Source organism: Siniperca chuatsi, linkage group LG2, assembly GCF_020085105.1.
Source record: "Siniperca chuatsi isolate FFG_IHB_CAS linkage group LG2, ASM2008510v1, whole genome shotgun sequence".
Lineage (NCBI taxonomy): Eukaryota > Metazoa > Chordata > Actinopteri > Centrarchiformes > Sinipercidae > Siniperca > Siniperca chuatsi.
Window position 1 is genome coordinate 17,713,126 of NC_058043.1, and position 11,395 is coordinate 17,724,520.

Here is an 11,395-nt window from a genome sequence, read left to right on the forward strand (position 1 = left end):
GGAAGGAATGTTACACAAAACCATTACACTCACACCTGGGTGTTTCCCAGTAAACACACACTTAAGTACCAGTGGTACAGAGGTAAGTGAGGTTCACACTGTGGCCCCAACCCATAGACTAAATACCAGTGGTGAAGAAAGTATTCAGACCTTTTACTTAAATAAATACAGGAATACCAACCTGCAAAAATATTCTTTTACAAATAAAAGTCCCGCATTGCAGTTCTAACCTATACCTCTACTTAATATAGTTAGAATATTAAAAGTGTAAGTACTCATCATACATAAAGTTTGCCTACTTTTACTTGAGTAAAAGATCTGAATACTTCTTCTACCAATGTTTAGCAAATATAAATAAATATGATATAAAAATTACACACAAAATTCACATTTTTATGTAACAACTGCATTTGGACATGATGTTTTCTTTTTTCCTTTGAAATGGCTGACGCTTTTTATAAAGTGAGAAGCAGAAAAAAGGACTCCTGGTTATTTCACATTTTTATTCATCAGTTTTGATTGTCTTTGTCTCACACACACACAAGCACACACTTGCATGAGAAAAGGATCAAACACAGTAAAGACCACAATAAAGCAAAACATTCACAAAAAATGTCATTTGAACATTTTATTGGAATTCTCATGATAATTACACAAAAACTAAATTAACACAAGGCATAGTATCGCACAATAAATAAGGATACATATTTTCATTTGTAGCTTTTAACATAAAACAATATGTAGGACCTGTGCACAAGCATCTACAAACAGAAGTGCATTCATCGTTTCAGGTAATGCTGTTTTTTTGCTTGGCTTCGTATTTGCAGCGGCAAACATTTCTAAACTGTCACTTCGTCAGGATTAGCATTACAGTGACCTTGTTTGACACGCATTCAGATTACCCATAGCAGCAGGGTTTGCCAACATAGACATAAATAAGTGCCATGAACAAACACACTTTTTGTTTTGAGGCAGATAACACATTGTCTTTTCTAATTGCACTATACTTCCAAATAAAAGAATAAAGCACTTAGCTTTAGCTTAGTATATAATACGTTTGCTTCTGAGAACACTTTCTTCTGATTGTCCTTTAATACCGAAACAAATGCGGCAAAGGCACTTGAAAGTGGGTGCTTCGTATACACCACCTATCAGATGTATGTGCAATACTGCAATGTTTTGTTTTTTTTACGATAATGCTACTTAACAGTGCTGTATTAAACTCTATAGATAAATCTCTGATATATATCTAAATAAACCTAAATATAAGTGTTTTAAGCGTTCCAAAGACATGGTGCTACACTTCTAATCTACACTATCTGGTGCTGTCAGAGTCTGCACAGGGCACTTGTGGAGATCTGCTTTGAAAATCGATTGACATACAGCAGATGGAAGGAACGGGAGAGGACATGATGGCACTTCTGTCATTAATAATCTAAGCAAAGCAACAGCATGTACAGGATATCAGAACTCTTCAAGCATTTTCCAATGAGTACATGATGGTAGAGAAAGTATAATAAATGTTTTGTGTAAAAAAAAAAAAAAAAAAAAGACTCCTAGCCCTCATGATACACATAAAGAAAAAACAATGTAGAAAAACAATAGTGGATTTGAACAAAGGCGCCAAAGGGCATCATCCATTCTCTACCATTTTCAATCATTCTGCAGTTTTGTCACAGCCACTCCTTAATTTGAGACAGGATGATTCTAACCAACAAGACATCTGTTTCAAGTGCGTTCTGTAATTTGATCATCCATCCTATCTCCATACTGCAAGAGGTACAGAGTTTCTACAGTTCGCAGAGACGCGGCTGCTGCGTTTTCAGCACTGTGGAATGTACAGTAGGAAATGTCAGTCAACACTTTGGCATCCCCATGATCCAAATGAGTATAAATCCACTGATTCGAGAGATTACCGTTAATCTTCTCTGCTCAAATGTCCCTTTCTTACCCCTGGGAAAAACACCAACCCCCTCACACTGAATACAGTACCCTAATTAACCTTATAGTAATGAAGTGTAGCTGAGGTCCCTTCTGTTGTCAGATGATTCACTGGGTACAAGACCCCTGATGAGTGACTGTGCAGAGTCTGTGCAGAGCGTAGTATTCCTGAGTGTAGTACTGTTTGTGTGGTTCTCTTGGCACCTTTGCGGTAAAACTGCACCGAAAAATCACTCGCCGGATTTGCGTGGCATCCAAACTACTCTTCTTTTAGTCTGATAGAAATCTGTTGGGATAAAGAACAGGAAGTTCAGCTCATGCGAATCCACATGACATTACAACTCTTCTCATTCACACTTATAGGATCTAAATCTGTACCTGTAATGTTTGTCTGTTTCCTCTTCAGCCCTGTAATCTCTCTTCTCTCTGGTGTTTTCTCCAGGTTTTCCAGGTTGAGTGCACATCTCTCTGGCGTACATGGGGTGTTCTCCTTTTCACTCTGAGGCGACCCCACCCTTCCTCCCTTGGGCGTAACTGCCCTCCGACCATCTGCCTGTCCCAGACCAAGCATACAGGACCTGTAGAGCAGCGGCACCTTGGCGCCTGGGATGCCCTCCCACTGGAAATTGCTGCTCTCCAGAGGCTTGTCCGAGATGAAGTCAAAGCCCCAGCGCTGCGAAGCCTCCTCTAGGTCTTTCCGCAGGGCAGCCTGGTACTCCGTCTGCAGCTCCTCCCGGTCGACTGGGCCGAACAGGTTTCGTCGAGCAGGGCCGCTCAGGATCCGCTGGTGAGCAGCCATCGTTCTACACTGCAGGAAACACAGAAAAGACAACCGGTTAGTTGGAAAACCTGCTGCTGGACATCACCAATGATCAGCTGAGACAGTGATGGTGACCCTGTCATTCTCAGCAGGGCTGCTGCTAACTTTCATCTTCATTATCGATTAATCTGCAAATATGCAAAAACAATTAATCGATTATCTAAATAGCTGTCTTTTAATTATCTGTTGATCGACTAATCGCAGCTGAATCTCGACACCAATCTAATTCTAAAATTAGGAAAAGTCATTCCAATCCATGTGAAAAATCAAGCCCAAGTTCAACAAAACATAAAACAGAAGTTATTTTTTACTGCCTCAATTTTAAAAGTAGAAATCAGGCTTACCATGTGTCTAATCGGTTTAAGTTTCCTCAGTGAAAACAACAGAGCATCTCAGACTGGTGTTACTGCGGAGCTAGTTATAAGAAGGAGCAGCCAGTGACTCACTGGTACATGCCTGGACATAATCTCAGACAGACATGTGAGGACAAGTTCTGGCAGAGGTTGTGCTCACTGCAGACACACAGAGTCACCACTAGGTGGCGGTGTCAGACCATCTACAGACAGGCAGCTCACCAGAACAACTTTCAAACCTCAATGAGCAGCTGATCAGGAGTATTTCATTAATGGACATAGAAGATGTTACATTTATTATTAAATCAGTGCTTCCCATATCTTTATATTTGCACAGCACTCTCAAACTATTCCAAGTATAAGGGTTAAATGGTCATGGTCACTTTACTGTAAGAGCTACAGGAAGGAATCAGCTGTGTCTCGGGAGAATAATAAGTCATTATAGTCATCCGGGAAGGGCTGGGCAGGATTCCCATTTGAGGGAACAATCAAGAGAAACCCGTCCCAGCCCACCCTAATTATCGAGCTAAAGCACTTCAGGGGAGGAGAGGTCATTGTAATTAGAATAATGACAATATGGAAGACATTAATGAAGTTCAATGTCGCTGATTAAGTACAGAAACTGTTCCGGTTTTAAGCGGACGATGGGTTGACACAGGATACAAAGAAACGGATCAAACAGATGAATGAACCACGAGTCAGACTCACTAACTTCAGTTTGACTTGGACTGACGGCTGATTTAAAGCCTATCTGACATTTAAAAAAGCTTTATAGCAAATATGGTCTTCAAAATGATCGCTGCCAAATTGTTTGATAAAAATATATAAATATGGATAGAAGTCTGGTACAACATGCCCTGTTGCATCACCTGACTTGGCTGCAGCCACAGAGAGCAGAGCCAGGCAAACTAGTCTGAGGCCATGTAATGTGGCATTTTTCCAGGAACTGCGGCTCACTAATGTTCAGCTTAAAACAATGTAAGAAACAGAACACTGTATCACTTCCTGATTAACCAAAACACACCTGCATTTTACAAAGATTACCCATAAACTGCAACTTATTTAACTGAAAGTAGTCTATGTGTTAAAGAGTTGTGGCATTGAATGGAATGAATACTTTCCAAAATATAAATTTGACTGATGTTAAAATCCAGCGTTCAATTTGAGATCACACGAGAGAAACAAATACATTTTTTTATCTGTTCACCGTTAACTTTATTTGGTGTTTGAAAATGACACAGCTCACTTACTCATGAGGTAACAAATAGTAAATGGCAGCAGTTTACTAAATGGGAACTTTTAATACATTCACCATATTGTTAAGACTATTTCACTTGCTAGAAACGACCAGAGACAGAGTGGATAATGATGAGCAGTCTGTTTTAATCACCCTTCCCCACCCACTGTTACATAACAGTGGGCCTGCATGTCCCAAGGTCAGGTGGGGTGCCTTCACTAGAATCTAAAAAAACCTATGTTGGGTAAAGTGGTGCAGAAACATTTTGGGGAGCACTACTGTGAGACAACATGGTAACCCCCCAACCCAACCCCCCAACCCCAAACCCCAAACCCTCCCACCAGAGCGGGGCGGAGTGATTCAAGGCTGTGGCGGGAGAGCGAGTCATGCATGAGGCAGCGGCTCGGGTTCGGCCAGCAGCAGAGACCCTGCCCAGTTTACTACAGGGCTCCACGTGAGGCTGGAGCTCGTGTCGACCAGTCAAACTGGGCTGTCACTGACTGGAGCCTGGCCGACCTCCCTCACCGTCACCTTTCACACTCATGTAAAAATAACTCCGTGACAAGACGCCTGCGTGAGTTTTGAGGATTGTTGGGTGAAGTTTTGAGTGAAACTGAAATCATTAGCGAAATGTAGATAGTATATAAATGACAGCAGAAACCCATATAACTTCAGGTCATATAGGTAGTGGAAGCTATTAGCCCTGTAAACATAATTTGTAGGTCTGAAAATATTAAAATAGACTACATATAGACCTAGATGTAGACTACATAGTATATATTACAGGCTACACAGACATATAACCTAGACATCAGTTTTTAGAGTTGCTTAAAATCTAACAAAACACAAAATTAACCTAATAAAATAAACAAAACAAACAACAACAAAAAAACATTTCAAGCCTTAGTTCAGAGTCATTTAACTTACATTATCAGTCGGCTGCAGCCCAGTCCCGTTAAAATCCTTCTTATGTCAAACCTGTTGAATTAAGCTGCTGTTGATCTGCCGCCTCGTTGTTTTTTGATTGTGCACAGCAGCTCTGATGAGAAAAATGCCCGAGGCCGATGTTATTTAACCCAGCGCCTCGAATGAATCAAATAGACTACAACTTCAGCGACAAAATAGCCCTCCTTAACAATGTCTCCAAGTATTCTCACAGACATAGACTTGGGCTACACTTTTATGAACTCCGGTGGGCGGGGACCCTCCGCTCCCGTGCAGAGGCGGGGTCTGCCGGCTCACACACGTGGATTTCGCCCGGTAAACACATGAGCGCACGTGAAGAGCTGGCTCTGTAGTAGACCGGAGAAAATTCCAACACAGGACGAGCCAGCGCGCTCTGCCTCCCAGTGCGCATGCTCGAGGACAGCGGTGGACCGTGCAGTATCCCGGATGTTTTACACGCGGATGATGCTGGATCATCTTGTTTACTTTTTTTTTTTAATAAATCTTTATTGTTTCAACAACTTCAATACAAAAACACAAAAACAAAAGCACAACATAGATACTTCATCTTGTTTACCTCCTCCCATCTCAGTACAAGCACATTTTCAGTTTGTTTATTTAGAAAGCATTCGCATCTGTTACTTAATTTAAAGTAACAGATGCAAAGTATTCACTCAAGTACTGTACTTAAGTGCACATTTTAGGTATTTATACTTTACTATTTTCATTTTGTTACTTTATACTTCTACTCCATTTCATTTGAAGGGGATATTTACTCCACTACATTTATCTGACAGCTATAATGTAAATTACTGGTTACTTTACAGATTAGGATTTCCCAGACAAAACTTATATTATATAAAATACGTTGAATTTTTATAGATCAATCTACCCTACCATATGTATAGTAGGTACAATTAGATCCATCTCAAACCTGCTACAATATTAAACATACTTACTTAAATACGATACAATAATAAAATATATATAATTACGTATAACACAACCTGAAAGGGGCCACTTTGCATAACGATTAGTTTATACTTTTGATACTTTAAGTACATTTTGCTGGTGACACATCTGTACTTTTACTTAAGTAACATTTTTACATTGTGCTATTGCTACTTTTATGCAAGTAAACAAACTTCTACCACCACTGCATATAGTAGTCAAAATCTTACTTAAGTAAAGGTATGAGCAGTAAAACGTACTTGAAGAATCGAAAGTAAAAGTCACTCTGCAGATTTTAGAGTTATATTATTGTATGTAAACAATATACTGTCTTATTGGATTATTATCACTGATGCATTAATTGGTAATCAGCACTTTAATGTTGCAGCTGTTAGAGGTGGAGCTCTTTTTAACTATATATAGGCTACAGATGGGTACATTTAATTTATAACATTTATAATATTCTATTTTACAAGATGATGCTTTTTGCGTCATCATTGATACAGTGCCCTTTTGATTACACCTCTTCTGCTTGGTATAGTGGTTTTTACAGCTACATTTATGAACAAAGTGCAGGTTATTCTAAATAACATTATTCTGCAGAACAACAGAAGCTTGTACACAAAATCATCAGTGGGCATGCTCCTGAATATTTGTGTTCACTGATTATAATGGTACACACTCAACGTGACTATAACACCAGGGCCGGTGTGTGTTTGTGTGTAGTGCCCAGAGTAAATAATGTAGCCAGTGCCGTACACCGGTGCCGTACTGTGGAATAGTTTGTCGTTAAATATGATGTTGACAAAAACAAGAAGAAGACTTTATTTATTTATCGAGTAAGGTGACAGGTTATCGATTAAATTTTACTTGAGCTACATTTGATGTATTTTGGCGTGTTGATGTGGCAATTTATTTTTTGGTTTAGTTTGCACTGGTGTAGTTTTGGTTTTAAAATTGTATTGTTCAACTCCATGTTACGTATAAGTATATCTGTCTACATCTTTGGGACCATGCTGGAAATCACTTTAACATCTTTTCCCATGAACTGATGTGTTTTTGTAGATCCATAAAAAAATCAATTAAAAAAAACCCATCATCATATGTTTTATGTGTAAAATTTAAGTAACTAAAGCTCTCAAATAAATGTAGTGGAATAAAAAATACAAGATTGCTCAAAATTGCACTAAAACCGGAGCCCCTCAACTCTTTCAGTAAAGTTTTAATTAAGACTTTTCTCAAAAGCATTTAATAATGTTTTAAAACTGTTTAGAATTCAGTAAGACTGTGGTAATAAGCTGGTCGACTCATTAACTTGTAAAAAAGATAAATAACAAAGTCTTACAAGGAATGATGACAATGTCAGATTTGGACCTTTTGATTGAAACATTTAAGAGCAATTTAGACTAAGCAGCAGTTTTCTCAGTTACCTCCTATGGAGGCCATTGTAACCCAATTCTCTGGGCTTGTAACTCTTAACATCCCGTTACAAGTCTGTTACATATCGCACTCAAAAGTCTGCTTCACCCAGTCTTCTTGTTGTTGACAGCAGGTTTGTTTATCTCGGCAACAGGTCAGTCCAAGAGACAACCTCACCATGCTGCCCTTCAGCCTAGTTCCCAGCACGTCAACAACAAGAGCAGTAACTGTAGGACGCAGCGTATAAAGGCCCAACTGATCTGATACCACAGTGAGCCCTTTGTTGAGTAGGAGACTGACGGGACACAAGATTAACACACTCAGACTTGGAGGCCGTCCACAATCTACAGTACAGCTATATTCAGTGGCGACATGTACTGAAATTAATTAAGTTTTACCTAAATGGAAAGATACAATGAGTGCATACTGTTTGTCAGTGAGCAGCTGCTGTGTGACTACAGCAAAAGGCTCTACATTTGTACAGCTGAGTAGACACTTTATTATCTCTCAGCTCTAAGGCAGCTGCACAGTGCAGAGGGTCTGCGAGCCCCATCAAATTATCTTATTCATTATGTGCTTCATCATATTCAGGCCTTTGTTCTGCATCCACTGTGAAAAGTTTGATGTCATAGTTGGCGCCAAATTAAGCACATAGAGACTATGCACGGCCACTTAGTTAACTATTTATTGAGTGACACAAAATCATCAAGGGAGTTCTGCTTTTTGCAACTTTACTACCTGCCACTATGGTTATAAAACATACCTTAACCTTAACCCTTGGCTTTTTACACTTACACTTTGCGAACAAAGCATAGGCAATCCTGACGTGTGACTGTGTAGGCTACATGCAGTATAGTACTTATTCCAGCATAAACGGGACATAAAAGAACAAAACAAAAAATCACATAAGTATCATTACTCCAGTATATGACAGTGGCCCTTTTTAAGAAGTATCAGGGGTGCCAACGCAGAGGGCTCCAGCAAAAAAGTTGAACCTGGCTCAACTTTGGCTGCAACACAACGCAACATCATCTGGCAAGGTGCTACATTAGCCAAATACATGCAAGCGCACATTCCTGGTGGATTACTTTGTATTTCTACTGTTTACCTCACAAAAAACGCCACGAAAGATAAAACAACTGTCACTGTGATGATTTTCCAGAGTTGTAATGATCCTGTGTCAGAGTGTTATCGTTTTGTGCAGTGTTTTGGCATCTGAGAAGCCTTCAAATTCACAGATCTGTCACTCAGACTGAACCTCCTGGATCTAATTTCTGCCTGCAACACACCTCCACACCAACACAGCCCCTTGCATTGTTTTAACACAGGACAGATTTCGGTCTGGACGCCTGCCTGAGTCTTGTTGTCACTGAGGCTTCCTGGTAACCAGGGGAGACTTCAGGAAGTCACTGCTCCAGGCCAAGAAATAGTCCCACATATAACCCCCCATACAACTACAAATTGTCGTGTTTACACTTGTTATTGTACGGATTACACAAACAAGATGTAACCTGTTAATTAGTGAGCTTTAGAGGTGCTGGTAGGTGGATTTTGCTATTGTTGGACAGAGCCAGGCTAGCTGTTTCCAGTCTTTATGCTAAGCTAACAGGCAGCAGGCTGTAGCCTTATACTTAATGGACAGATATGAGAGTGGTGTTAATCCTCTCATCTAGCTCTCAGCAAAGAAAGTGATTAAGCGTATTTCCCAAAATATTGAACTATTCATTCAAATGTTTAGTCAACAAAGTATCAGAAAACGGTGAAAAATCAGTTTCCCAGAGTCCAAATCGAATAAACTCAGCATGACGAAATCTAAAATTAGCTCCAACAAGCTGCACCTCTGTGTTTTTCAGACCAGTCATTGCTCATGTAGCCTACTGTGCTCCGTGGGCGACAGAGCCATGAGCAGTAAGTTACATAACAGTGGGTGGAAATACCTCTGGTTTCTGAGCGGATTCCCGCGGATTCCTTGAGTGTGAGACCCGTCTCCGTGGATACCATGAGTCATCGCGCCTGTGACGTCACAAGCGCTTGAGCGCGCGCAGATTTGAGAAACGTGTGAGTCTGTGTTATGCAGGTTCACGTGGACTGTATGCGTGAACATGGAGCCTTGGGCTTGTTAGAGGTGTGACCGAAGACAACAATTGGACAGTGGTCGGTGCTATAAAGATGTGTGGGAACCAGACACAGCTGCTGTACATGTAGAAATAGCACCTTTAATAACCACACTGTACAAAAAACATTTTATTAAGTCTCACCAGACTGCCTAAATGACATAACACTCTTTATGATGTGTTATAGGTGCACAGTACACAGTGCTCCGGAACTTTTAATAGGATATACACCACGCGCATAGTGACTTTATCAGCAGCGCAAGGACACCATTATTTGGATGGCTTATCTCGTATCTGAACTAGTGAAATGGTTCAACTCTCAGTCAACCGGATTACATCACGACCTCATACCTCATACATCTGCGGGACCTGAACTTGCCAGGTTACTGTTTTTCTTGACTTCCTCACAGTATGTAACAAATGGGACGACTTACAAACCTCATCACTGACCACTGACTTACACCTGTACTGTTCAAGTATCTTAAACTAGTCAAAACTTTTTAATACATTGACTTAAATTACTTTTGGTAGTAAGTGTGTATGGTATGGTGCCTCCAATTAAAGAGGCCTACAATCTACCTGAAATGTGAAATTCGTAAATGTCACATTAAACATCTCCATCTGCTACTTGTAGCAAGCCTTCTATTTTCACTTAACATTACTCAGCACTAGATATACGCAGTTCATTTAAGCAAAACTTAAATTTATGTTGAAACCGATAGCCTACCAATAAAACATCTCCAATTCAGTTTTGACTGAATCTAAAATGTGAATTTCACAATTTCAATTAAAAGATACCGTATGTTTAAATCTTTAGATTGTTTTAAAGATTTTTCAAAGACATCTTTTGGATGTATATACGTGAGATGCTAATGCAAATTATACAAAACACAACTGATAGAAAGATATTGAGATTTTGTAGTTATCACTGGTCAAAACTTAAGTGGAGAGGTTAATTTCAATTATTGAATTATCTACTATGTCATTTGTTTTGTTAATCATTACAATCTATCACCTTATAATATATTATAAGTGGATAATATGAAATGATAAAATACATCATTATGTTAATTATGTCAGTATACAAGGCCAAAATCACAACAGCACCACCAAGTGATGTTGACGTGGATCACAGACAAGAAAAAAGGAACTAAGCTGAAGTAAAGTTGAATAAATGGCCACAGAAACTGGCAAAAAAGGAAAGCAGTGCTGCTCAAATCAAACCGCAGACTACACCAATGGGCAACACAGGAATCAACTTAAACCACTTATTTTATTAGTTTTATGTGAAAGTCACTATGAGCTAAATGATCGGACCGTAACCCGTGCCATGACCATCGATGCTGTAGGAGGGCTTTTTGTGGAACAGAAACTGAAGGATGAGATTAATAAAGCATATTGGCCTTTCAGGATTGGCGAGAGGAAAAAAATAAAATAAAAATATATATATAAAAACGTCTTTTTAAATCAACCAGTATTTTTAATGAGACAATTTCACACCGTATCAAACAAAAGAAAAAATGATGGAAAACTTCAGACAAAAAATTAGAGTTGTGTCCATTACACCCTTAAAAAAAACCCAAAAAAAAAACCCAAAAAAAAACCAATGCCATAG

The 11,395-nt window shown here is 39.4% G+C and overlaps 1 protein-coding gene across 2 annotated transcripts; it reads right to left on the reverse strand.

Annotated features, from left to right (window-relative positions):
* Positions 1-613: 613 nt before the first annotated feature.
* Positions 614-5,656, reverse strand: cdkn1a (cyclin-dependent kinase inhibitor 1A). Of its 2 annotated transcripts, none has more exons than XM_044165923.1 (3): positions 5,279-5,656; positions 2,320-2,749; positions 614-2,227 (listed from the first exon to the last, which is right to left on the reverse strand). In XM_044165923.1, the coding sequence occupies exons 2-3, from the start codon at positions 2,738-2,740 to the stop codon at positions 2,172-2,174; spliced, it is 477 nt and encodes a 158-aa protein (XP_044021858.1). In that variant the 5' UTR covers positions 2,741-2,749; positions 5,279-5,656; the 3' UTR covers positions 614-2,171. The 2 variants fall into 2 exon arrangements, with proteins under 2 accessions (XP_044021858.1, XP_044021850.1); XM_044165915.1 differs by lacking the exon at positions 5,279-5,656 and adding an exon at positions 3,106-3,340.
* Positions 5,657-11,395: the final 5,739 nt, after the last annotated feature.